The following is a 24,095-nucleotide window of genomic DNA, read 5'->3' as shown; positions in this document are numbered from 1 at the left end:
TTTAAAAATTTATTGAAAAAAAGTGGATTTATTATTATTATTTTATTTTTTAAACAATAAACTTGTTTTTAAAATTAGGTAAGGAAAATGAAAATGAAAAATAGAAAACTTTCAGAAAACATGCATAAAAGTAAATTTGTTACCCATCATATATGATTACCAATTATTCATAATCAAATTTTACAAGCATGTCTTTTGTATTTGATATGTTTGCTTATATGGCAAAATCTTAAATTGAAAATTTTGGCTAAAGTTTTTTTTTTTTTAATGATAGGATTTTGAGATTGTACAATCTTAATCGATCAACTATATCTTAGAAAATCGTGTGGGTTAATAATGAATAACTTTATGTACGTATGGTTCATAGATTATACAGATATTATGGAATGCATGCACTTGTTCATTTAGTTCTAGAAACCATCATTCAAACTTGACAAAATGGTGTAAGTTTTAGATCGATGAGGTGTTGGATGTGCTGCTTTCAAAGAAAAAGAATTTCAAGTTTTTTTTATAAGTGAAGTATATATTATGTGTCAAATACGCATTATGTGTATCGAAGATCGAGTATTAAATTTACTGGATATGTATAATCTATCGAGTGTGTATCATATGATTATCAATTGTATCCATACATTTAAATGGTAGGTTTTGTTTTTTACTTTTTTTTGCAAAAGAAATAATAAATGGTTAGATGATGAGTATAATATTAATAACTTATTTTTGCCTATTTTCAACCGGCCCCTAATTTTACTTTGTAAAAATTTAATTAAATAACTTTGATATATAAAATTTCAATTCACTCTTATTTAAAGTTAGTTACAATTTCATCTCTGCTCTAAAAATCCCATCAATATCCCTTATCTTATTTAGATTACTAATTTTCATACATCATAAGTAAAATTTAAATTTATTTTGGTTCTAATCTTTCTTTAAACAATTCAATTCTTAAAATTTTCATTTAATAGGTAAGGATCAAAATTTTATAATTTAAATATAAAACAAACTTAACAAGGTTTATTGTTCATCTAAAAAGAAAACTCACATTTTAGAGTACTCTTCCAATAAATAAATAAATATGTGTACCATTTACAATAATCTTACTCTTATTATTTATATATATATCAAAATTTATTTTACACCTCCTAAAAAAAATCAAGTGTAATGAATGAATTTTGTCTTTTAGTAGTTTTATATAGTAGAGTGTAAATAATTTGTCAATTTTTGATAAATATCTATTTTTAGTCTCCGAGTTCTAAAATATGTAAAAATGGACACTTTTAATCCTTAGATTTATAAGAATAGATCTATCAGATCCCTAAATTTTCAAAACTAGTCCATAAGTTTTAAAAATAAGTTTACAAAATCTTAAAAGTATTTTATGTTATTTTCGAAACGTAATCGTATGATATTTAAAATTAAAAAAATAATATTAAAGAAATATGATTTCTAGAAATTATTCTTCTAATTTAAAATATTGTTTAAAATAAAAGTATAAAATGGTTGAAGGTACTTTCAAATCATACTTTTAAAAACTAATGACCTAAAATCATACGTTTTGAAAACTTAAGAACTAAATGAATCTATTTTTAAAATTTAGAGACGAAAACGTTATTCGTCAAAACGTACGACTAAAATGGTAAAATTTCATTTAATATATTTTACAATTAGTTGAGGCAAAAATTGGAGTGGTTGCTAAACTAAATATATACATTTTTTTCCTTATAAATATTGATAATCAAATATAGGTAGATACTATTTTTCTTACTTTTCATTTTCCCCCCAATTATGATCACTAAGGAAAAAAAAAGAGTAATAAATATTGGGTGATGAGTGTGACATCTCTAAGGCAGCTTGTAAAATGTTGTTAGTCTCCATAATTGGAATATTTATTTACTTTCTTGAGTTAATTTGTTATAAGTATTGTAGTTATAATATGTAATAATTTTCAAATTTGGTTTATGATATGTCACTATAAATATCACCCATGTTTCTTATATTATATATATGTATATTTTAAAGTATTGTCCTTTTCCAATACAAGAAGTTCATCCCATTAACTATAAATAGAATGTAGAAGTTGGAGTGTTGTCATCCCAATTCTTTAGAGTCAATAAAGAACACAACAAATTAACACATCACCTAATAATCAAAGTCTAAGCCTATGTGGAAATCAATTATATGGTTATGAAATGCTTATGCTTATGCTTATGCATCCATATATTGGAGGACCCTAAACCATTTAGTATAACACACAACAACACTAAGTATAATTAAATGAATTTAATTTGGTCCATCCATTTCAAATCTTACACTTTTTTTAAACTTGATTTTTTTTCTAGAAGTTCGTTTTAGATATTTAGTGTTAATGTCGATTGGTTATTCTTAAATCAACGAGAATTAATGAGTTAAGATAAATGTAATTTAGTTTTATAGAGTTTAGCATACCCAGGAGGGCTATCAGAATACCTATTTTGATATATAGAAATTAAATTGAAATTAAACTCAAAACTTTAAGATTCAAGGTGTAATAATGTGGAGTATTTTTCAGAACGAAATTAAACCAAAAATCTAAGTCTGTATCATACTTTTTTTTCCTCGTTCGTATAGTGTGATATTTCTTGTAAAGAATGGTCAAGAATTATATATCGTAGAAAATATACTGACTATGTAATTAATTCTAATAAACGTTATTGGCCATCTTTTTATTAATACAAAAAATACACATATTTTTGTCATTGAAAATTAATATTCCAACGCAACAAATTATTATTAATTAATATGACACGTCAAAAGCGTGGTAGATCAGTGAGTTCCAAAGATAAAAGTCCTCGAGAAAGAAAAATAGTCAATGGTCAAAATGACTTGGTTGAGAATATAAATACTCATGAAGAAATCCATGACATAATTAGCGAAGAAGATGAAATACCTAAAGATGAGAATGAGATTTCAATAAACTACGTTGCAACAGAAAAGATAGAACTGAACTAATGTAGCTATTCACCATGTATGAAAACGAAGATCATGAACCAATATTTGTTGAAGAATGTCAATATAGAAAAGATTGGCTTTAGTCAAGCAATCGAGCTAGAATTAATCTCACTTCAAAATATCGAGTTTTTGAATCAATAATTCAAACACCAGAACGTATCAAACCGATAAGATACAAATGAGTATTTGTGAGAAAAATAAATGAAAATAACGAGGTTGAAAGATGTGTAAAGCTACACTAATTGCATAAGGTTTTTTCATAAATATTTGATATTTATTATGAGAGACGACATATTTTTCGATGGTGGATGTAATTATATTAAGATTTTTAATTAGCATAACTGTGTACGAAAATATAGAAATGCATTTTATGGATATGGACGCAATATTTCTATGAATCGCTTGATAGTGACAATTATAGAATCCAAAAAAGTCATAATTAAGATACATAAAACATATAAACAAAAAAATTTATTCAATAAAATTACTATATGAATTGAAACAATTCAAACGATCCAATCACTTCGGTAGATATTTGTCGAAAGAACGATATCAAGTATCAACATATATAAATCTAATATTTGCATGTGTAAATAAAGAAATCACATATAAGATTTGCTATTATAATTGTACACGTTGGTGACTTAAATATAATTGAAAATCTTGAAAAGTTTTGTATGACAGTAGAATATTCTAAGAAAGAATGAGAGATAATTGATGAATGATTTTGGAAAAAAAAAAACAAAATTTTATCGTAACTTGCATTTAGCAAATGAGAGATTTGTTCGTTACTCAACTTATACCAGAAAAAAAATTGAAAGTATTTTGTATGCACAAAAAGCACATACATTGAACATCCAATCGAAATTTCATTCATTAAACGTATAGAAAGATATATTTCGACCTCAATAGTCGATACGATAATAATGAATTTCTTAATCTTAAAGAACCATATTTTAGTGCAATTAATGTATTTATATATTTTGTTAATAATACAAGACTGAATGCTTTTACTTTTGAAAGATTTAGTTGGTTATATAGATTTTAAATATTTATTTGATACACACGGATAAATATCAAGTTATATTTATACTAGAGGAGCAAATTTAGATAGTATGAAATATGAACTTTTTTTCACCAATAAGATTTTTCCATCAATGAGATTTTCGTAGTAAGATTTTAACAAGATATAATTCATCCAAAATAGGCATCAAAGAGAGAGTAAATGCATCAAGTTATGTGTGATTTAGATGCCAATGTCCCTAGAACACGTGTCACACTTCCATCATCTTATGTGTCATGATCTTGACAATGTGTCTTGTAAATAATACACATCAATAATATCCAAATCATTTCACCATCTAGGGGTGAAAGTTCTAATTCGGTTCAGTTTTGGGGCCAAACCGAACCGAACTAAAAATTTTGAACTTTCTATATATGAAATCGAACCCTATTTATACTATTTGGTAAAAATTTAAACTTGGTTTTGTTCTTTAAATGAAAAGCGCTTTTATTTTAAATTCGTTTTTTAAATACATAAATATACATTGTAGTTAAAAAAAAAAAATGATTCGGTTTCAAATGTGGAACAGAATAGAATTTATTCAATTAACAAACAAATTATACTGGATAGAACCACATTTTTTTCCAATATAAGTTCATCCCTACCACCTTCCACCTTCCACCTTCCACCTGCCATTATGTTTATTAAGTGAAGCATTTGGTAGATCATAAGAGAACACACAATGAAAATAACTGATAAATTTGAAGAAATCTCTTCTTATTTTGTTGTTTAATTTTATTTTCACATTATATTTTTTGGATATTTATGTTCCTCGTTCGTGCCTACGATTTTACAACCAAATGGATGTTTAAGATAGAACTAGACTAGCTAACATAAAGGAGCTTCATTTTTTAAATTTAGAAACTAGAAATAACATCATCCTTAAACTCTTTTTTTTTAAATACTTTTTTTAATACATATAAACAGCGTTAATTGAAGCTTCAATTATTGTTATTTAATATTAATGGTTTATGATGGGAATGAGACAAAAAAGAAAAAAAAACCCTAATATTATCAATTGTAGATGACATTATTTTGCTTGAAGTTCAATCAATTGTAGATGTGAAAGGCAATAAATGGTATTATAAAATGAAAAACAAACAAAAAAGAATTAAAAAATAAACCCAATAAATGAAGCTCATAATTTAGCAATAATCAACCTTTCAAATTAAAATGTGAAATTGTTGCTCTTATATTTTCACCCCTATCCCTATATCCTTCCTACCCAAAATGCATTATTATGAGAAAAAAAACCAAAAAAAAAAAAAAAAACTTTCATTCAACTAGTATCGACATTTAGTTTGTTTCCTACGATTTTATATGTCATTCTTTAATAGTATTCAAAATTGAGTTTGGATTTTTAAATATGAAAGCATAACAATTTATGGACAGAAAGTAAGTTTTATAAGCTGGTTATCAAACAGAAACCTAAACAAAATAGTAAACTCTAAGAATTCAAGCCTAAATTACGAAAAAACAAATGAAAATTATAAACTAAATTCAGGATGAATGTCAAACGAGCTTAAACAAGAGAGGTGCAACCTAAACACTATTTAGAAAAGAATAGAAAAAGAAAAGGTCTAAAGAACATGTTTAAAACACATGAACAGAGAGAGGAAGTAAGAAAATAATTAATTAAGAAACATAAAAGCATAGTGAATTTGAAAAAAGCAACAACTGGGAAGATGCACAATTCATGAATGTATCACAGTTGGACTAAGAAGCATCCTTTGTCAACTCATGTGGACAAAAACTTTTATGCATGCATTCTAACAAACTTAGTATGTGAATCTAATGATTATGATTCAAATTTTGGATCAATTTCATTATCATTCTCCTATTATCACTATACTTTATCTCTTAATCTAAACTTTCTGACATGACATTTTGTTTCTATTGCAACTGTGGGTCTACTAAAAGTCATTTGGATTGACAAATATTAATTTTATGTTAAGTTTTAAATGTTATCTTAACCAAGAAAAAGACCTTCTCATCGTTTTGTTTATACATTTTTGGAAGAGTAATTTGTGACGTTACAACTTTGTTGATTCTCATTATGAGTATTAAAGCCAACAAATAAAATCAATAATGATAGGGAAGTATAAAGATTGAGTCAGGTACAAATATATCCATCAAGCCCAAAGTATTAATAGATTATAATACAATGTAAATTAATTTGCTTCTAAGGTCTATTGATATCCGTTTAGTAAAAATCTATCGACATTCAACAATACGATCTTGCGATAAGAATCTATCACCAATAGATTTTTTTAATGTTTACACTTCTAACTTTCAAACACACTCCTAAGATATTTAAAACATTTTATATGTTTTATTGTAAAAATTAACCAAAGAAATACTGACTCAAGAACACTCGAGGTTGATTTAAATTTTTATTGAAATGAAAATGAATTTTTTTTCATAGCTACAGGCCATCTAATTTGAATATATAATACAACTACTTAATACAATAATGTAAAATGAAGTCAGATAAATTGGAGCATCTAAACCCTTGATGATAATGAAGCAAACAAGACATTAAATATTTAGCCATATCATCAAATTAAGATAATACTAAAAAATGATAATACATGCAAATAGAATCAGATCCAATTACCATCCAAATGGGATGCTCAAATAGTGGAAACAATGCTCCATTGGTTGGTGGAATCAGTGGATAGGCTCTCCTCCAAGAACCACCAACAGATTGGAATACCTAATCACCTGTAAAATATCTAGAAATCAAATCAAATCAAATAATATAATTAAGATTGTTAAATATAAGGTCAGATGAAGTGAATTATATTTGCTGGAATCACTAATACTTAACAGAAGGAAAAGAAAAAAAAAAGGGAATTCCCATTCTAAAATATCATATAAAGTAATTAATCATCAAGTACACTTCTCTTTTTGGTAACAAGATTTGCCTAGACTCTCTCTAAACAATTGCAAGATTAAAGCATATAAAATTATAGAAGAGTGATTTACACAACTTTGGAAAGACTGTGTTGGGGGGTGGATATTTGACAAATGCAAATAATAGTAATAAGCTACCTTACAACAATGAATATATTTCTATAAATGAACAAGATGATCAAAGAGACAATGAAACTCATCTATATATCTTCCACGAGAAAAAAAAAAACAAATTATTGGTTGGATTCTGGTTTTGTGGCTGCACTTCCATTCTGCTGCATATGTTGCTGTTGTTGGTGCTGCTGAAGCTGGAGTCCATGGTGGTTCATAGAAGATTGAGCCATTACCCCATTTGAGGGATGAGATTGTGCGTTTATATCGGTTGTAGCAAGTTTCAATCTCTGAACCTCAGCAGTTAACGCTTCGTTTAGAGCTGTCACATACGATAACAACATTCAATGAAATGTAGAAAATGAAGACTTGTTGTAAGTAAATTTAGAAAGGGTTTCTGATTTACTTTGATACCATGTTTAAATTACTAATTAAACCAAAAGTTTAAACTAAAGGACACAGATAAATTTAATATTATATCATGTAATAAAGGTAAAAAGAAAGAAAAAGAGTCATTGACTTTTCTCCATCCCTAGAAGGCTTCACTATTCATCTCACACAATGAGGACCAAGTAAATGCCCTCACTAAAAGCAAGCTAATGATTACTGTCAGCATCTAAAAGAGGAGAGTGAGTGGGTAGAATAAGTTAAAAACAAATTTCTAGAATGTCTAAAAGTTTTGTTTTTAGTTTTTGAAAGTTAAGTCTGAAGTCTATTCACTCTTACAATAACTTGCAATCTTTCTTAAATACAAGAATTGAAATTTAAGAAAAAATTTTAAAAAATTAACTTAAATTAATTTTTTAAAAAAAAAACCAAAATCTACTTTTGTAGGATGGAGTTTTTGAAAACATTAGTAAAAAGTACATAAAAATCTAAAAAATTATTGATGAAATTGGTATTTATAGGCTTAATTTTCAAAAGCAAAAAACCAAATGTAACAAACCGGGCCTAATTGAAAGGACAGAAAAAGAATGCATCATGTTTGCAAAGTTGGTTTGGGTAAGACACAAGCCATGGCCATGGGTTAACTTCTCAGGGTCTATTTTGAGTGGTGATGTTTCCTAAATATAGCTTCCACAAGGAAAAACTTAACTTCCGATGACTCTTCCTGACAGAGAGATTCCTTCCAAAGAATGAGGATAGATTTTAAGGGACCAATTGAGTCCAGAAAAGCCCAAATACCTCCAAGTAGATTTTATAAACTAATAGAAGGAAGTTCTGTTTTTTGTAAAATAACCAAAGAAAGGGGCAAGTAAGGATCACCAATTCTCACATCCCTTCAAGTCTCCCAATCTTCTGATATACCAAATGAAAATAATAGGAAAGCCGTATCAGCCCCAAGCCTCTAATATTCTTCCATGAAAGTTAGGTTATTAGGGGGGGGGGGGGGAAGTTGGAACAACAAAGTGAGCAGCACATATTCTTGGATTGAGGTGTTTGATATATTTTATGAGTAAGTGTTGCAAAGGTAACACTGAGGGTGAACGGTCAGGTTGAATGGAGGAACCTTCTTCCATTAAAGCCATCAGAAAAGGCACCAACTTTGCATATTCACACTTGCCAGACTCTAGAAGACGCAACTGCCTCCCAAAAGCATCAAGTTCTAACTTTCTTGAATGATAACTCTGTAATAGATGAAATTCAAGTTCCAGGGTGGGAGGTAGGATGATGGTATGAGTTCTGAAAGAAAATAAGTTTGAGTGGACGCTGAGAACAAAGCCAGGCTAAATGTTCAATGAAAGAGGTGAGAGTGACCTAGTAGTTAGCCTAGCCAAGTACTTCAGTGCGCCTGTGGTCAACTAAAGTGTACCACCAGTATCTAATGACAAAATTGGAAACCCTTCAAACCATCACAATGGGTAAAACAAGAGGTAACATCTCACAATAATGTACTAAAGAGAGGAATGAACTTGTATTGTATTGACAATTTGAGGCAATGCCAGGGAAAGGACTCATGGTTCAATACAAAGAGTACAAGACTAGGAGACAAGGGTTTCAAAGAATTAACCTGAAAAATGCTAAAAAGATGTACATATAAAATCACGTACCAGAAATATTTGGCTAACAAAATCAAATATAATTCATGATTCAATGCTTTAATGAAAAGCCTTTCCATTAGACAATGAAGGAAAATAATTAAGAGAAAAAATGTCAATACCATCCCGTAGTTGTGCTTGCTGTTCCATGGCTTGGAGACGGAACTTCAGCTCGTTATTCTGGTTTGTAAGTCCGACTGAGTCTCGCTGAATATAAAATAGTCACAGTAAAACTGGAAGATTTAGGCACAGAAAAATGAAAATTAAATATAATTGTCATCACTCAGAACGCAAAATCTCTACCTGCAGAAGTGTGAGTTGGGCAGACAGCGTGGTAGCTTCTGTCTGAAGCGTCTGAACCTTGTGTTCCAACTCAGATATATAGCGCATTTTTCGTTCTTTTGATCGAGCAGCAGACTGACGGTTTGCCAAGATCCTAAAGTAAACCAGTAATTTGAGATCATTAGCCAATGGATGAAGTCATGTTAATAAATCAGATGATGACACAATTTGCATATACCTCTTTGCACGTTTGGGATCAGTTAGTGCAATCTCAGCTAGTTTGTCATTTGCCATAATTTTCTTCAGTTCAGCCCCACTGAACTCACCATTACCAAACTCCAAGCTGAATGGAGTTGAATTACCGTCAACTAGGTTGTTTGAAGAAAGTTGCCCGGGACGAATGCCGGGTGGTGTAGGAGGCATTTTGGGTGACTCATCACCAAACTGCAACTTGCCCATGAAGCTATCCATAGAGATACTCCGGTAATGTCTGTTATTTGGAGCAATATCTCCCCCAGCAGTCCGTTTAATCCCTTCCCTCTTCTCGGCAGACGAATTCAATCCAGGCATTTGAGAGTTATCCCCACTTTCGTTAACACTGCTTTCTGCTTCATTATCACTGCTCTCACCCCCTGTCTTTGTACCACTGCCTCTACTATCCAAATCCTCCCGATTCTCATGACCATTCTTGTCGTTAGTCACTGAGGAGTTGAACAAATCAATATTATCCAAATTCATATAAGCAGAGAACAAATCATCCACAGTGTCCCCTTCAGACTTCTTTTCACCCATTCCTTCCATATGGTTATCAATGCTTTTCTCCAAACTAGGTTCTCTTTTAACAAACTGGCTGGCTTGCTTAAATATCCCCGCATTCTCTTTGCTACTTGTTGATCGCTCCAATCCACCTGAGCCACTAAAAGGGAGAACAGGAGGTGACTGAATCATCGAAGATAATCCAAATGGAATATCACTGTTAGACCGCCTATGGGCTTTACGAGGAGGTAAAGCATCACTCATCTTCGAAGAATTGGCCCTCGTATAAGGTGAAGGAGGCAACAAAGAATGTGAACTGGCATCCCTATCCTCCATTGACGTATCCGCAGAAACCTGATCTGAATTCGATGTAGATGGGGAATCACGAAATGGGGACGGACTTAAAGGGGGCAAAGAATCGAGAGAGAAAAAAGAAGGCTGAGATAACGATCGAGAATGAGTAGGAACTGAATTATAACTATGTTGGTTCATCGGACGAGATACCGGGATCTGAGAATACGGTGAGATTGGTGGGACCTGCGGCGAGTTAGGACAAGGAGGTATCCCAATTCGTCTATTATTATCCCCAAGAAAATTCGACTGGAAATGCTGTGGACGGCCTTGAGAGCAGGTCATTTGAGAAATTTTAAGTTGATCCATAGAGAAATGATGCTTTAAAGCAGAAGATGAAGATGTTCCAAACGAACATTGAAGATTTCGCAAGTTATCAGTACGAGCATCTTCAGTATCACCCATTTCGCCTCAAACAAACACTAGAACAATAATGCTCAAACGAGGAAATCAAAAAACGAAAATCACCACTTCACACAGCTACGAAAACTGAACTCCAATCACAACCACGATCGATCACCCATTCAATCTGCCACAAATTATACAAAGAAAAATTCATGAACTGAACCTAAACAATCACTGGAACAATTTAACCAGTTACAAAACGTTCAAATGTAAAGCAACGACTCTTCATTGACGATAACGGGCACTTCACGGTCGTTAACAATACCTCCTAGCCAGTAACAAGAAACTCAACAACAATGGCGTCCCAGAGAAGGAAGCCAACGAGGTTTCGTAGGAAGAAAAAGCCTTGAAGTATTAATTCCCTGCCATTTCAAGAAGATGAAGAAGCATTTCCGGTCAAAAACTTGCGGCAGAGCTTTAAACAAATTTTCCGGCGGGAATCCCGAGAAAACGCCGGCGATTTCTCTCTCAATCTCAATAAAATTTCTCTCTCTCCACGGTGACGATGACGACCTTCCTCCTGATAGTACACCGATTTTCATGACGCGTACGCGTGAATTTAATAAGAATTTGCATTTCACCCGAATTTGAATTTGTTATGCATTTCAATTTCATTCCGACTGCATTTCGGCATTTTGTTAACGCCCAGATTTCATTTAAATTATTGCGATTAAATTCTATAAAGATTACATATGTCGGGATAAGGTAATTAAAATATTATTAATTTCTTTTTCGAAAAGGAAAAAACAAAAAAACGAAATGAAATTAAGTTTGTATCCTTTTTCTTTCTTAATATTAATTTCTTTTTCTTTTCAGGTTGGAATTCCCATTTTAGAAGCATTTAAAAAATCTATGACAGGTCACCAAAATTGGATATTTCATTAATTCAAAATATTACTTCAATTTTTTACACTAAGATTATTACATATACAATGGAGTTCCTTTTTCTTTAGTTCTTACTATGGTGAATTCATTTTAACCTTGCATTTATAATTTCTTTATTATATTTGTCAAATTGAATTTTAGGATTTGATTACCTACCTATCTTAAATAATACTAATAAATAAATAAATAAAGGTTGAAATATACTCCTCCTCACGATACGGGATAGAGTGAGTTATAAAAGTCTATGGATTATTTTAATGTGGGTTTAGAGTGGAGATTAATAGGGTTTGTTTGGTAACGTTTTCGTTCTCTGTTTCCGATTTTTGTTTTCATTTTTTTAGAAACGAAAATGTTTGATAACGTTTCTTGTTTCTCGTTGTAAAAAAACTAGAAACATTTATCATTTTATAAGGAATTATTGAAAACAAAAAAAAAATAGTTTATTCCATTTCCGTTTCTCAATTATTTCTATTGGCTTCTTTTTCGTTTTTCTTAATTATTTCTTTTGGTTTCCATTTTCTTATTCTCAATTAATTTTATTTATTTTCTTCCTTTTTATCAATTCTTTTTATTGGTTTCATTTTCATTTTTTTCTATTTCATTTTCCTTTTCTATTTTCCATTGATTTTCTTTTTCTTTCTCTTAATAACATCTTTTTCTCCAAATAATTACTCTCTACGTGGTTTTGTTTTTTTCCTCTTATCTCCATTGTTTTCCCAAATAACCATCCTCTTCCTCTTCCTCTCATTGTCTTCGTTTTTTTCCTCTTTACCTCTCATTATCTTCCTCTACACGACGTCTTCTTCTTTGCTGAATCTGAATTTTTCTCTTCTTCTTTGGTGAATTGTATGTTCATTGTGGGTCTTCTCTGAATTTGTGAGTTTTTGCAAAAAATCTGTGTTTTAGCCTTGAGTTTTTGTTTTCCTCTTTGTCATGAGTTTCGGTCCTCCTATTCATCGTAGGTTTTGGTCATCCTCTTCATCGTGGGTTTATATCTTCCTCTCGTCAGCTTTGTCTCTTAGATCTCAATCTTCATCTCATTCTCCATAAGATTACAAGAAGACTTTTCTATCTAGGTATGATAATTTTACTTTTTTATGTTTAATGGAGGACATATATTTTTGTTTGATGTTTAATTGAATTAAATGTGAATAAAATAAAATAAAAAATCTCAAAGAAAATCAGGAAACAAGAAACAGTTATCAAACACATTTCTGTTTCTTGCTCTAAAAAAAAGAAGAAACAGAAAATCGGGAACAGAGAACAAGAAACAAGAAACAAGAAACAAGTATAGTATGTGTTATTATATTTTGTGTTTGGGACGGAGACTATTACATGAAATATACATTTTTCTTTGATCGATTTTATCAAATCTGGTTAATTATAATATTTATTTAATAAATTTAGCTTCAAACAAAATTTTTTATTACCGTGAAATTGGACACAACAAGGATCAACAAATATAAATGCTAAAAAAAAAGTCTAATAAGTCGAGTATGATATAAAAAAATAATTTGTGATAGGAAAATTTTCGTTACATAAGTCGAGTATGATATTTCATGGGACTATTGGGTTAATGACAATTTATGACTGCTTGGCTTGGTGCGCATGAGATCACTTCGAGAATCTTACAAAGATTAGAAGGGAAAAAGAGACAAAAAAAATAATAAAGTTTGAATGCTATTTTAATTAATTAAATTCACTTGTTTACTTATACTATTTAGGTTTTCAAAATTTATGGTAAAACTCCTAAACTTTGTATATTTTACTTTTTAAACTTTTGAATTTGTTCTAGAAAGATATCATTAAACTTTAAACTTGTTTTAAATTAAAATATCAAAATTTGATTTAGTGGTAAGGGCGACGTTAAATATCCATTGTCATGTTAATTTCTCCATAAATGATATTACAATTTTTAAATTTTTTAATGTTACGCAAATTTTCACCTACTTCTTTAATTAAACTAAAATTTTAAAGGTATATATGAACAAAATTTAGATAATTTTTGTTGTGGCATAATTAAAATGTGTAAAATATATAGTAACCCTTGGACGGAGTGAAGAATAGTGACGGGGAGAAAGAGGGTTTGGGGTTATAATAACACTTGGGCCAAACAACCCCTTAATTTTTGTTTGTTACGATTTAGTCCATGTATTTTCATATCTATTTAGTTCACAAACTTTCAAATTTGTAATAGTCTGATCTTAACATAAACAAAATTTATCAAAATTTGATGTCAACTTTTAACATTTTATGACATAGATTTTCTAATATGATCGAGTCTCAAAATAGTAAGTAATGTCATTAAATTTCACATCCAATAATATGATATGAAATAAATTGTTACAGATGTTAAAGTATAAGAACTAAAATGACTAAACTAATAAGTAAATGTATGAAAAAACTATTTTTCAAAGGAATGTATAAAAACTTGTTAATTCCAACAAAATATATATATATATATATGTTATTGTCTTTATGTTGTTTTTCTCTATCGTTTGTTTATATTGTACAATTTGTACTACGTTTCTTGAGTTACTGACAACATTTTACCATGATTTTTAAAGAAAGTTTCATAAAAGTTAAATCTTTCCATATATTGAAATATGACTATTGTGGGTTGATTTTGGACTCAATGGTAGAAAAGTCAACAAGAGAAGTGTTAGAGTTGCGAAGAAGAATAGGCATGGTCGACCTTGACCAAGCTCATTAGCAAAACCCACGGGCAAACAGGTCGAACATAGGCTTGGTTAGAAAGCGATAAAATTCTAAGAGGGCTAAGTAAGGATGTAGGCTGGTCAGTCTTAGCTTGGGAAGGATGTCAAAAAATGCAACCCAATCATCCGATCAAGTAAGAAAAACGAGAAAATTATGAAAAGCTATAAATAGAGACTTAAGGAGCATATATAGAAGAAGTAGGTTTTAAAAATCAACACTAATTCTCTCTTCAGCGTTCCAATTTTCTGACTTAAGCATTAGAGTGGTAGTGGTTTACACTGCAACAGTGTCCAGGTTTCTCTCTATTTGCAAATGAGTCATCTTCTCTCCAAATACAAATTTATCATTTCTGTCTTACAGAGATTAAGTACGCTTGAATTGGTCAAAATTCGACATTGACAGTTGATATCGTCAATGGAGAAGAATACTCAAGAGCAAGTTTCAATGACCATAGTATAAAAGTTCTAGTTAGGTTCTTATTTTGAGATAAACAAAATACTACCTCAAACCCAATTAACCACTTAGCTACAATAAAATCTAACCAAATTAATCTTAGAAGTTGTTGAAATCGTTTTTGATTTTAATACTTGACGTTTTTTCAAAAGAAAAAGTAAAGAATTTAGTGATTTCAAAGATAAAACGTCAAGAATTTTTATGAAAAAACGAAGGTAGGCTAATTTTCAGCTTTCTTGACGTTTTTTAAACATGAAGTAATATTTGTTTTTTCTTGATGTTTTAAAAACGTCAAGTTATATCTATTAAATTATTGATGTTTTAAAAGGTTAATAATTTTTATAAAAAGACGGAGGGAATGCCATTTTCCAAATTTCTTGATGTTTTTTAAACGTCAAGCGAGATACTTTTTTCCTTGGCATTTTAAAAACGTCAAGTTTTATTAATTAAAAAGAAAGAAAAAGGGCGGATAATATTGTATCTCTTCAAAATGTAGCTCCATAAAGACACTTCACGCATTTGTTGTTAACGAAAAGCAGATCTTTCACGCAGTCTCCTTTGAAAATGAAAACGACATTCCAATCACCATCCTTCGTGTTGTACAACAATCGTTCCTAACACTTTCACCTCCCCCGACCGTCGTCCTTCGTCCGTTTTGTAAGAGATCCCTTCACTCCATAAATGGTTATAAAATTGCCTATTAAGTTTTTTGGAAATTAGTACTTATTTTCTAATTAATTTTCTTATACTTTTATCTTTCTTAAAATACATGTAATTTTCTATTTATATTGATTTTTTCTTTTTTGTAAACAAAAAATTGTATCGATATAATGAGAAGAGACTAAGAAATCTAATACTTTTTCTGTTAAATTTATCTGTAGCACTTTTAACTTATAATTATTTTAAGCATTAATAAAAACATTTTACCAAATGTTTTAAAGTTAAGCTAAATAAAATAAAATAAAATAAAACTTGTTTTTACTTTTCAAATTTAGCAAAAATTTATATTTTTTTATTTAATTTATGAGATTAGTTGGTAGTGTCTATTTAATCTCTAAAATTTGAAAATCGACATCTTAATTTTCGAAAATTAAAAAAGTATCATTTATTACCTTCCTCCTTAGTTTATTAACGAAAAAAAATGAGATGGTGTTGAGTTGATACATCTTTTAAACGAGTTAATATATTTATTAATGATTTTATTTTATTGCTTTGGAAAATGTTAGAACGTTTTTTTTTTAAGATTTTATTCACATTTGAAATTGGAATTAATAAACCAATCAAAATTTAAATTTTGTTGTATTAAGGAAGATTAAACAAAAATCAATCCGACATGAATGCTAATTAGCATGAAATAAACTCTTCAAATAGAAAAATTGCATTACATGACAAAAGAAATTTAAAAAACGGCTTGTAACACTTTTTTAAATTTGCTATTTTTACAATTTTGAAAATGTGACTGACATGAACATTATTATCACAAATGTTTTTGCTATTTTTTTCAAACTTCTCTAAAAATGGTAAAATTGATAAAATATTTATATACGAGGGAAAATATATATATATATATATATATATATATATATATATATATATATTTTGTATATAATTATTCTTAAAAAAAGTGTTGTTATTTTCTCTTCATAAAAGAATCGGATTCTCTTTTTGTTAATCGTGCAAAGCAATATATATATTCTTTTTTTCTTCCCCGAGGGAGGGTTAGATTAAATTTTAATAAAATAATTTCAATTATTTCTTGGCCTAACTTTAATGGTAAGCGACTAACATGTGACCTTCAGCAATCCATTCTTTTCCCTTCCTTTTTTTTTATATATATATATGTATCTATTTTATTATATAGTTTTTTTTCATGAAAATTTAAATTAATATATAGAATGTTCACAATCATTAACTTTATTTGATGATGCATTAAAACATGTTGTTGTGCCCTTATTTTTAATTTATGAATGTCTTACTAAAAAGTTCAAAAAAATCAAATCTCTCTTTTCACATTAGACTTTTAGAGAGAAGATAAAATCATTTCATCTTAAAAAGGAAAGGAAGCATAAGTGCATAAATAGGAATGAGATATATAAAACAAAATGGAAACACGAGGGAGTGTGTGTGTGTCTCATCTCTTCTAGTTCTCACAAATGATTGTGTTGAATTATTTTATAATTTGTAAATACATTTGTAGCAATAGCAAATAAACAAAAACAAAATAAATATTGTTTTCTTTGAAAGAAAAAAGAAGAGTAAAAAAGGTAAATGTATTTTAATATATTCCACAAAAATATCCCACATTTCTGACACAAATTAAAAAAAATGGAATAATTGGGATTTAGTTTTGAGAGAGAGAGATAAAACTTTTGACTTTCTACTTCCTTATTAATGAAGATATTATTTTGAAATATGTTCTTCCAATCAAATAACATACCCTGTTATTTTTATTCCAACCTAAACCACAACTTCTCATTTTTTAAATTACATCTTTACACAAATTCTAAATCTTTACTTGTATCAATCTTCTAAATTCTATAAATTCTATCTAAATAACGATATAGACGTGTATGAAAGTTTTGAGTTTAAATTGATATATTTACGAAAGATTAAGATTTAGATTTATACACTTATTAGTATTTTAGAACTTCTTTAAAGAAGTTTTGAGGTTTAAATTGACGTCAAATTTATTGATATTTATAATTTTAATCTAATTAATTTTGTTGATTAATGGTGTGGATTTTCGATTTCTAATCTAAACAATTTTCGTGGGTATCTCTTCCCTCTTCTTCCATCAACCTTCTCAATGGAATCTGAAAATTTTGGATCTCGTGGATTGAAATCGAGGAAAAATTGTTAGGGGTTACAAGGGATAATTTGAATTTGAAGAAACAAGGGGTTTATTATTAGTAGAGCTCTGTGAGCATCAATTGAAGAGGCGGTGATGGAGCTAGGATTGAGTTGAATATCAGTGTGCAGATTCGATGACCTATTTATTTTCAAGAAAATGTCGATCGAAATTTCTTGCACATATTCTCACACATCATATTCCTAGACATTATTTATTCTCAAACATGCGTAAAATCCATAAACCATATCGACAGCATATCTCAACTATATCTTTTTTCCTTTCTTATAAATAAATTCATGTTTCTATTAGTCTCCTAACAAATTTTTTAGGAACAAATCATTTGTCTTGTAATCAAATGGCTATCATCCATTGTAACATAAACGATAATGTAAATTACAGACATAGAAACGAGAATATTCAAAATATTTTTCTAAACCCACGTGTAACATATATAATATATATATATATATATATATATATATATATATATATATTATATATATATATATATATATATATATATATATATATATATATATATATATATATATATATATATATATATATATGAACCATATCTTCCGTTATGCATTATTAAATTTTATTTTTTTCTAACATAATTTTTAAATTTGTTTACATACAAATTTATCTTATTAAGTTCAAGAATCATGGGATGAGAGGGTTAGAGATAAAATTGAAAATTTTTAAAGTTAAAATCTATAATCGAAACGAACATATAGTTTCTAATCTTTTTTTGTTGTTGTCGATAACTTAACGATATTTGATCGATTGAAAGCTATTCCATTATAAATTCAATAAAAGCAGAGGTTCTTCTCTTCTTCTATTGGTCATTATTATTTTCTTAGGAAATCTGTTGGTCTCTTTGTTAGGTATAGATTGGGCACGACATTTGGTTCCACTTTATGCTTAGTTTATGGAAAAAGAGAAGATAAAGAAAAAAAGTATATAAATTAAATACAATAATATAATAATATAATTAATAATCATATTTGATATTGAATGAATGAAGAATATAATTAAGTTAATTACGTGCTTATGTTGGGTGGTGGAGGCACCATATATCATAAAATATATATTTGAAGTTAGTTCTAACAAACACATAAGCTTGGTGTGGGTACATGTATCATAAACCACTAAAAGTATATTCATATATAGTTCACCAGTCTTTTATAATTTATCAAAACTTAAACATACTTATTATCCCACCTTTCTTTTCAATTATTTCTTAACGTTTTTCTAAGTTTAATTAAATTAATTTATAAAATGTTTTTATTGCTCGATTTAGCATATGATAATTACTATTATTTTTTACAAAGTTTAGCACGACTTGACTGTGAATTAAAATAGAATCCCTATCCCTTCAAATACGTTAAATTATGGAATTCTTATCAATAATATTGAATAATGGAATGTGTGACTTATTGGTATAAGTAGTAGGTGTATTTTTTTTAACTTTTGTTCAGTATTTATTGACCATATTTTGATTATCTTCAAGATCCCTTTGGAAACTTCCTATAGTTGTAGTTGATCTAGGTTCTTTCTATAGGGTTTTGGGTCATTTTTTAACTTATTGGATAAAGATGTGTTCCGTTTCGTTGTTTCATAGATGAGTCAATTGTCTCGACCTCCTTTAGCCTCATTTTAAATTTATGGTGATCATTTGAATTGGTCCAAGTGTGAGGAATGACAAGGTTAATCAGGTCAATCGTGCTGGATTGGACCGAATGCTCAAAACCAACCCTCTTTTTGTGGCTTATTTTGGACGTAGACTATCACTTTTAGCTTATATATATCACTGTATTTTGGCTTTGACGTACCTTTAAAAAAGTGATAGAAATATTTAAGACAATTGGTAACGTAAGAATCTAAAATTAAATTAACATTTTTCCTAAATTTATAGCTCTCAATTTCAATCACATATACATAAATACCACATCACTAATTATTCCAATTTAAAAATTAAATCATTTTATATTTGGTAATTTGGAGTTATTTCATTTGATTTCATTTATAAACAATTTTAAATCACTTAAACAAAATTATTATTCTTAAATTACTATTCTTCAAAAATTAATTAAAGTACGAATAAAAAGTTTATAATGTAATTTTATCTAAATGATAAAAGGAAGAAAGAAAAAAATGAGTAAATAGAAAAAAAAGTAAGATTTTTAAAAATAGAAGAATTGATTGACTATTTAGGGTGCATAGCAAAATTTTAATCGGCCAAAACAGATAATTTAAATTTTTAACCCAAGTGAAGTATCATATAAATACTTTTCATTTTCTTTTATTTATGTAAATTTTTCTTTAAAAAATCTTTCAAATTTAATTAAAAATGGGGTTTTTATATATAAAAAATGGATCAAACTTACAAGTTGGAGTAAAATTTTCTACATTCTTTAGAGCCTATATATGTAGTAATAGTAGTCTACCAATGTCTATGAGTGATAAAAATTGATAGAAATCTATTGTTGATAGATGTAAAAAGAAGTCTATTAGTAATAAAATCTGATAGAAGTCTAACATTGATATAGGTAGATAGAAGTCTATCATAATGTCTACCAATGATAGAAATTGATGCAAGCCTCTAATTCATAGAACATGATAGAAGTCTATCAATGTTTTTTTAAAAAATTATTTTGTAAATTGTTTGATCTTTTTCTATGTGAAAATTTCTCATCAAAAAAATAACTTTTTTAAAAGAATAATTAGGATAACAATTACTTAGATAAAGACTAAATCTCCTATTAGTTACCTTGTTTATTGGTGAGCTAACCTCACTTAAAAAACAATATTATCTATTATCTATTTTATATTAATTATTGGTGTAAGAGTCTTGTAGTTAAAAAGGGAAATAGAATTTCCCATAGGTTGTTTAATTGTTTTAAAATAATAGAGTTTAAATAAAGAGTTTTTTTAAAAAAAAGTACAAAACTATAACAAACTATTTACAATAAAATGAGTGAAATACAAAATTTAACACTCAATTTTTGTATGGAGTGAAATATTTTATGAAAGGTTTAATTATTTTTATCATTTTCAATTAACACTACAAGAAATCGAAATAATTGCGATACCAAAAACAACGTCGGTGAAAGGTGCGTCGCTGTTGATTACCTTTCGTTGACGCACAAAATATTACGTCGCAGAAAGTCTAAAATTAAATTTAATGCGTTCATTTTCCGCGATGCACACAATGGTACGTCGCGGAACGTCACTTTCCGCAACGTAGAGGAACAAGACGTCGCAAGAAGTCTAAAAATTAAATTTAATATCTTCACTTTTCGCGATGCACAAGAATAAGACGTCGTAGAAAGTTTAAAATTGAATTTAATATCGTTACTTTCCGCGATGCACAAGAACTAGGCGTCGCGGAAAGTTTAGAACTGAATTTAATGCATTCACTTTCCACGACACACACAATGGTACATCGTAGAAAGTCACTTTATGCGACCGCAGAGGAACAAGACGTCGTAGAAAGTGGAAGTTGTAAGTGTCCGTATTGAAGTGACAATGGTCACCTTTCTGTGATGTCTGGCAGGTGTACGTTGGGAAATGTTTAAATAATTAATTCATTAATTAACCTTTCTGCGACGTTGGGGTTACTCGACGTTGAGGAAAGGGTCCTTCCCCGACGTGCTCAAAGACGTCGGGAATTTTTCATTCTATTTCTTTCACCTTCAACACAAAATCGATTGCAAAGCGAAAGGAAGAAGATGAGATTCATGGTGTCGTTCATTCGTCTTCGCCGTCACCGTTGCCGCCGCCGAAAGTGTCCTTGTCCCCGTCTTTCTCCTCTTTTACTATTTCTCACTCTCTTTCTCTCCTTCCCTCTACTTTTTCTATGTTTTCCTTCTCCAAATCGTTCATCTCCCTCTCTCATTCCTTGTACTTTCTCTCTTTTCCTTCTCTGAATCGCTCATCTCCGTCTGTTTTTCTATCCAATTTCATTCTCCAAAAATGATTAATCGTTTGAAAATAGACTAATTTATCGGCAATATCAACCAAATGACATAAATAATGGAAGAATTTAATGGGTTTCTTTTCATATATAAATAAAATGATTAAGTAAAAAATATATTTAAAGCCTTCCGCGACGTTGCGTCGCGGAAGCCATATGCGACGTGCTATAGCGTGGCGTTGTTGACGTGAGCTATGTCGGGAAAAGTATTCTGACGCGCTTTCCTCGATGTGCTTGCCGACGTTATCCGCAACGTCAACTACTACATGTCGTGAAAAGTTGAATACTGAATTTATTATTTCAACTTTCCACGACGTGTGTCAGGACGACATCGCGGAAAGTCAAAACGTGTCGTTTCAAATTCAACCTTCCGAGACATTGCAAAAAGTTGAAATAATAAATTCAATGTTCAACTTTCCGCAACGTCTCTCTGACATACGTCACATAAAGCTGAATTTGAAATGACACGTTTACAGCTTTGACGATGTCGTCCTGACACACGTTGTGAAAAGTTGAAATAATAAGTTAAGTATTCAACTTTTCATGACGTGTGTCAGAGAGACATCACGGAAGTTGAATTATTAAACTTAACTTTACACTTTCCGCGACGTGTTGTTATGCATGTCGGCAAAAGGTGATCAACACCGACACCTTTTGTCAACATCGTTTCTGGCGTCGCAATTGATCCAAATTCTTGTAGTATAGTTTATCTTCATCAATAGTAATCTATATCATATTCCACCTTTGAAAATATTTGGGAAGTTTTGATATTTAAAATATTTTTTCTAAAATAAAAGAAAAATGGGTTAAAAAATAAGAATGAATGTGACGGATGAAGAAATGAAAGTCAAGTAGAAAGATTATCGTAAAATGTGTAGAGCTGCTCACAAACCAAAAACCTTATCCTATACTTAACATTTAAATTTTATTTTTGGCCCTACACATACTTCTATGCAAATAACAATTTTGTCTCCTTGTAAATAGTATACATTTAGTACTTTGAACTTGTAACGATAATTCTATCCACAATTTAGAGTAGAATGAAATAATGGATTATGTTTGTTATAAAATTAGAGATATGAAAATATATAGAGAAAAATAGAATGCAAACAAATGATGTTAATAATGGTGATGCATGATGAAGGTGATTAATTTTGGTTAGTCTGTATGAGAAACTCTTTAAAAGCTTAATTTGGAAGCCTTAGATTGTCATATCTTTGATCAGCATTGGGGAGATTTTGATGATGCAATATAGATCATATGAACTCAAATGGGGAAGCCCTATATGGTGCTCTTTTAATCAAAACTATAATATAATTATAGCTTTGCTTCATCACACTCCTCTCACACCTCTTTGAGTTTAAATGGATTAATTTTTCATATTTATTTGAAAACGATATGTATTCTTGTTCATTCTCTTTTGTCTCATATTCTATTGACTTGATATCCCAAGTTAACATGTGGGTTAATAACTTAAGGATCAACAACTCAAGAAACAAATAGCAATAATAACATATACTCATAATTCAGTTCGATAATACAACATCTATATTGGATCACAAGTATATAACTTATCAAGAATCAACCTATCTTGAATTATATGACTTTTACAAGATAAGCGTTTAAGCTCCCCCTAAACCACTTGATGTGTGAACAAGGAATTCGATTTAGGCTCCTTCTAGATCACATGCTTCATGTTTCACCCTTGTGTCTCAAGGTCCAGGGTTTTTCTATGAGAGACTCCTCATATAATAATCTTCAATGTTAGACTTTCCTTAACTTGCACAGATCTTCTCAAATAAGAACTTCGATGATCAACACCACACAATATACCGTTACAACCCCCAACTAATCTATTTAACTTTATTAATAAACAAAATCTAAATAAATATTAAGAATTTATGCTCCAATCTTGTCTTTAATAAATAAGCCAACTAAACTTTGTAACACCTACTTTTCTATATATTTTAGGATTGTATTCAATATCAAAATATAATGAAAATCTACAATTTTCTCTTGAGTTTATCCTTTCTCCATCATAACTTTTGGTATTCTAAATGAACCACTTTAACAACAATTTCAATCGATTATAAACGAAAATGGAAGTCATCAACACAACAATTCTTTAAAGTTTTCTTTATACTCCTAATATTGGTTGAAGTTTGATTGTGTATAGCATAACTTTAAGTTGTAATCAATACTAAGGACAACATGTATATACCATTGGAATATGGATTGACTCAACCCATTTGAGGGGATTTTCTTCACCTTAACTATTTATATTTGTTTCTTTTT

The 24,095-nt window shown here is 29.4% G+C and overlaps 1 protein-coding gene across 1 annotated transcript; it reads right to left on the bottom strand.

Annotated features, from left to right (window-relative positions):
- Positions 1 to 6,890: 6,890 nt before the first annotated feature.
- On the bottom strand, positions 6,891 to 11,461 carry LOC101215703 (transcription factor VIP1). The gene is made up of 5 exons (XM_031888910.1): positions 11,177 to 11,461; positions 9,638 to 11,035; positions 9,421 to 9,553; positions 9,240 to 9,324; positions 6,891 to 7,400 (listed from the first exon to the last, which is right to left on the bottom strand). The coding sequence occupies exons 2-5, from the start codon at positions 10,909 to 10,911 to the stop codon at positions 7,201 to 7,203; spliced, it is 1,692 nt and encodes a 563-aa protein (XP_031744770.1). The 5' UTR covers positions 10,912 to 11,035; positions 11,177 to 11,461; the 3' UTR covers positions 6,891 to 7,200.
- Between the last annotated feature and the right edge of the window lie 12,634 nt (positions 11,462 to 24,095).

This window comes from Cucumis sativus, chromosome 7 (assembly GCF_000004075.3).
Source record: "Cucumis sativus cultivar 9930 chromosome 7, Cucumber_9930_V3, whole genome shotgun sequence".
Taxonomy (NCBI): domain Eukaryota; kingdom Viridiplantae; phylum Streptophyta; class Magnoliopsida; order Cucurbitales; family Cucurbitaceae; genus Cucumis; species Cucumis sativus.
This window is presented reverse-complemented; position numbering and strand designations above follow the sequence as displayed.

Coding starts and splice junctions, on each gene's coding strand:
- LOC101215703 (XM_031888910.1), bottom strand. CDS start 10,911: ATGGGTGATACTGAAGATGCTCGTACTGATAACTTGCGAAATCTTCAA. Junction 9,554..9,637: donor GATCCCAAACGTGCAAAGAG/GTATATGCAAAT, acceptor GGTTTACTTTAG/GATCTTGGCAAACCGTCAGT. Junction 9,325..9,420: donor CCCAACTCACACTTCTGCAG/GTAGAGATTTTG, acceptor TTTTATATTCAG/CGAGACTCAGTCGGACTTAC.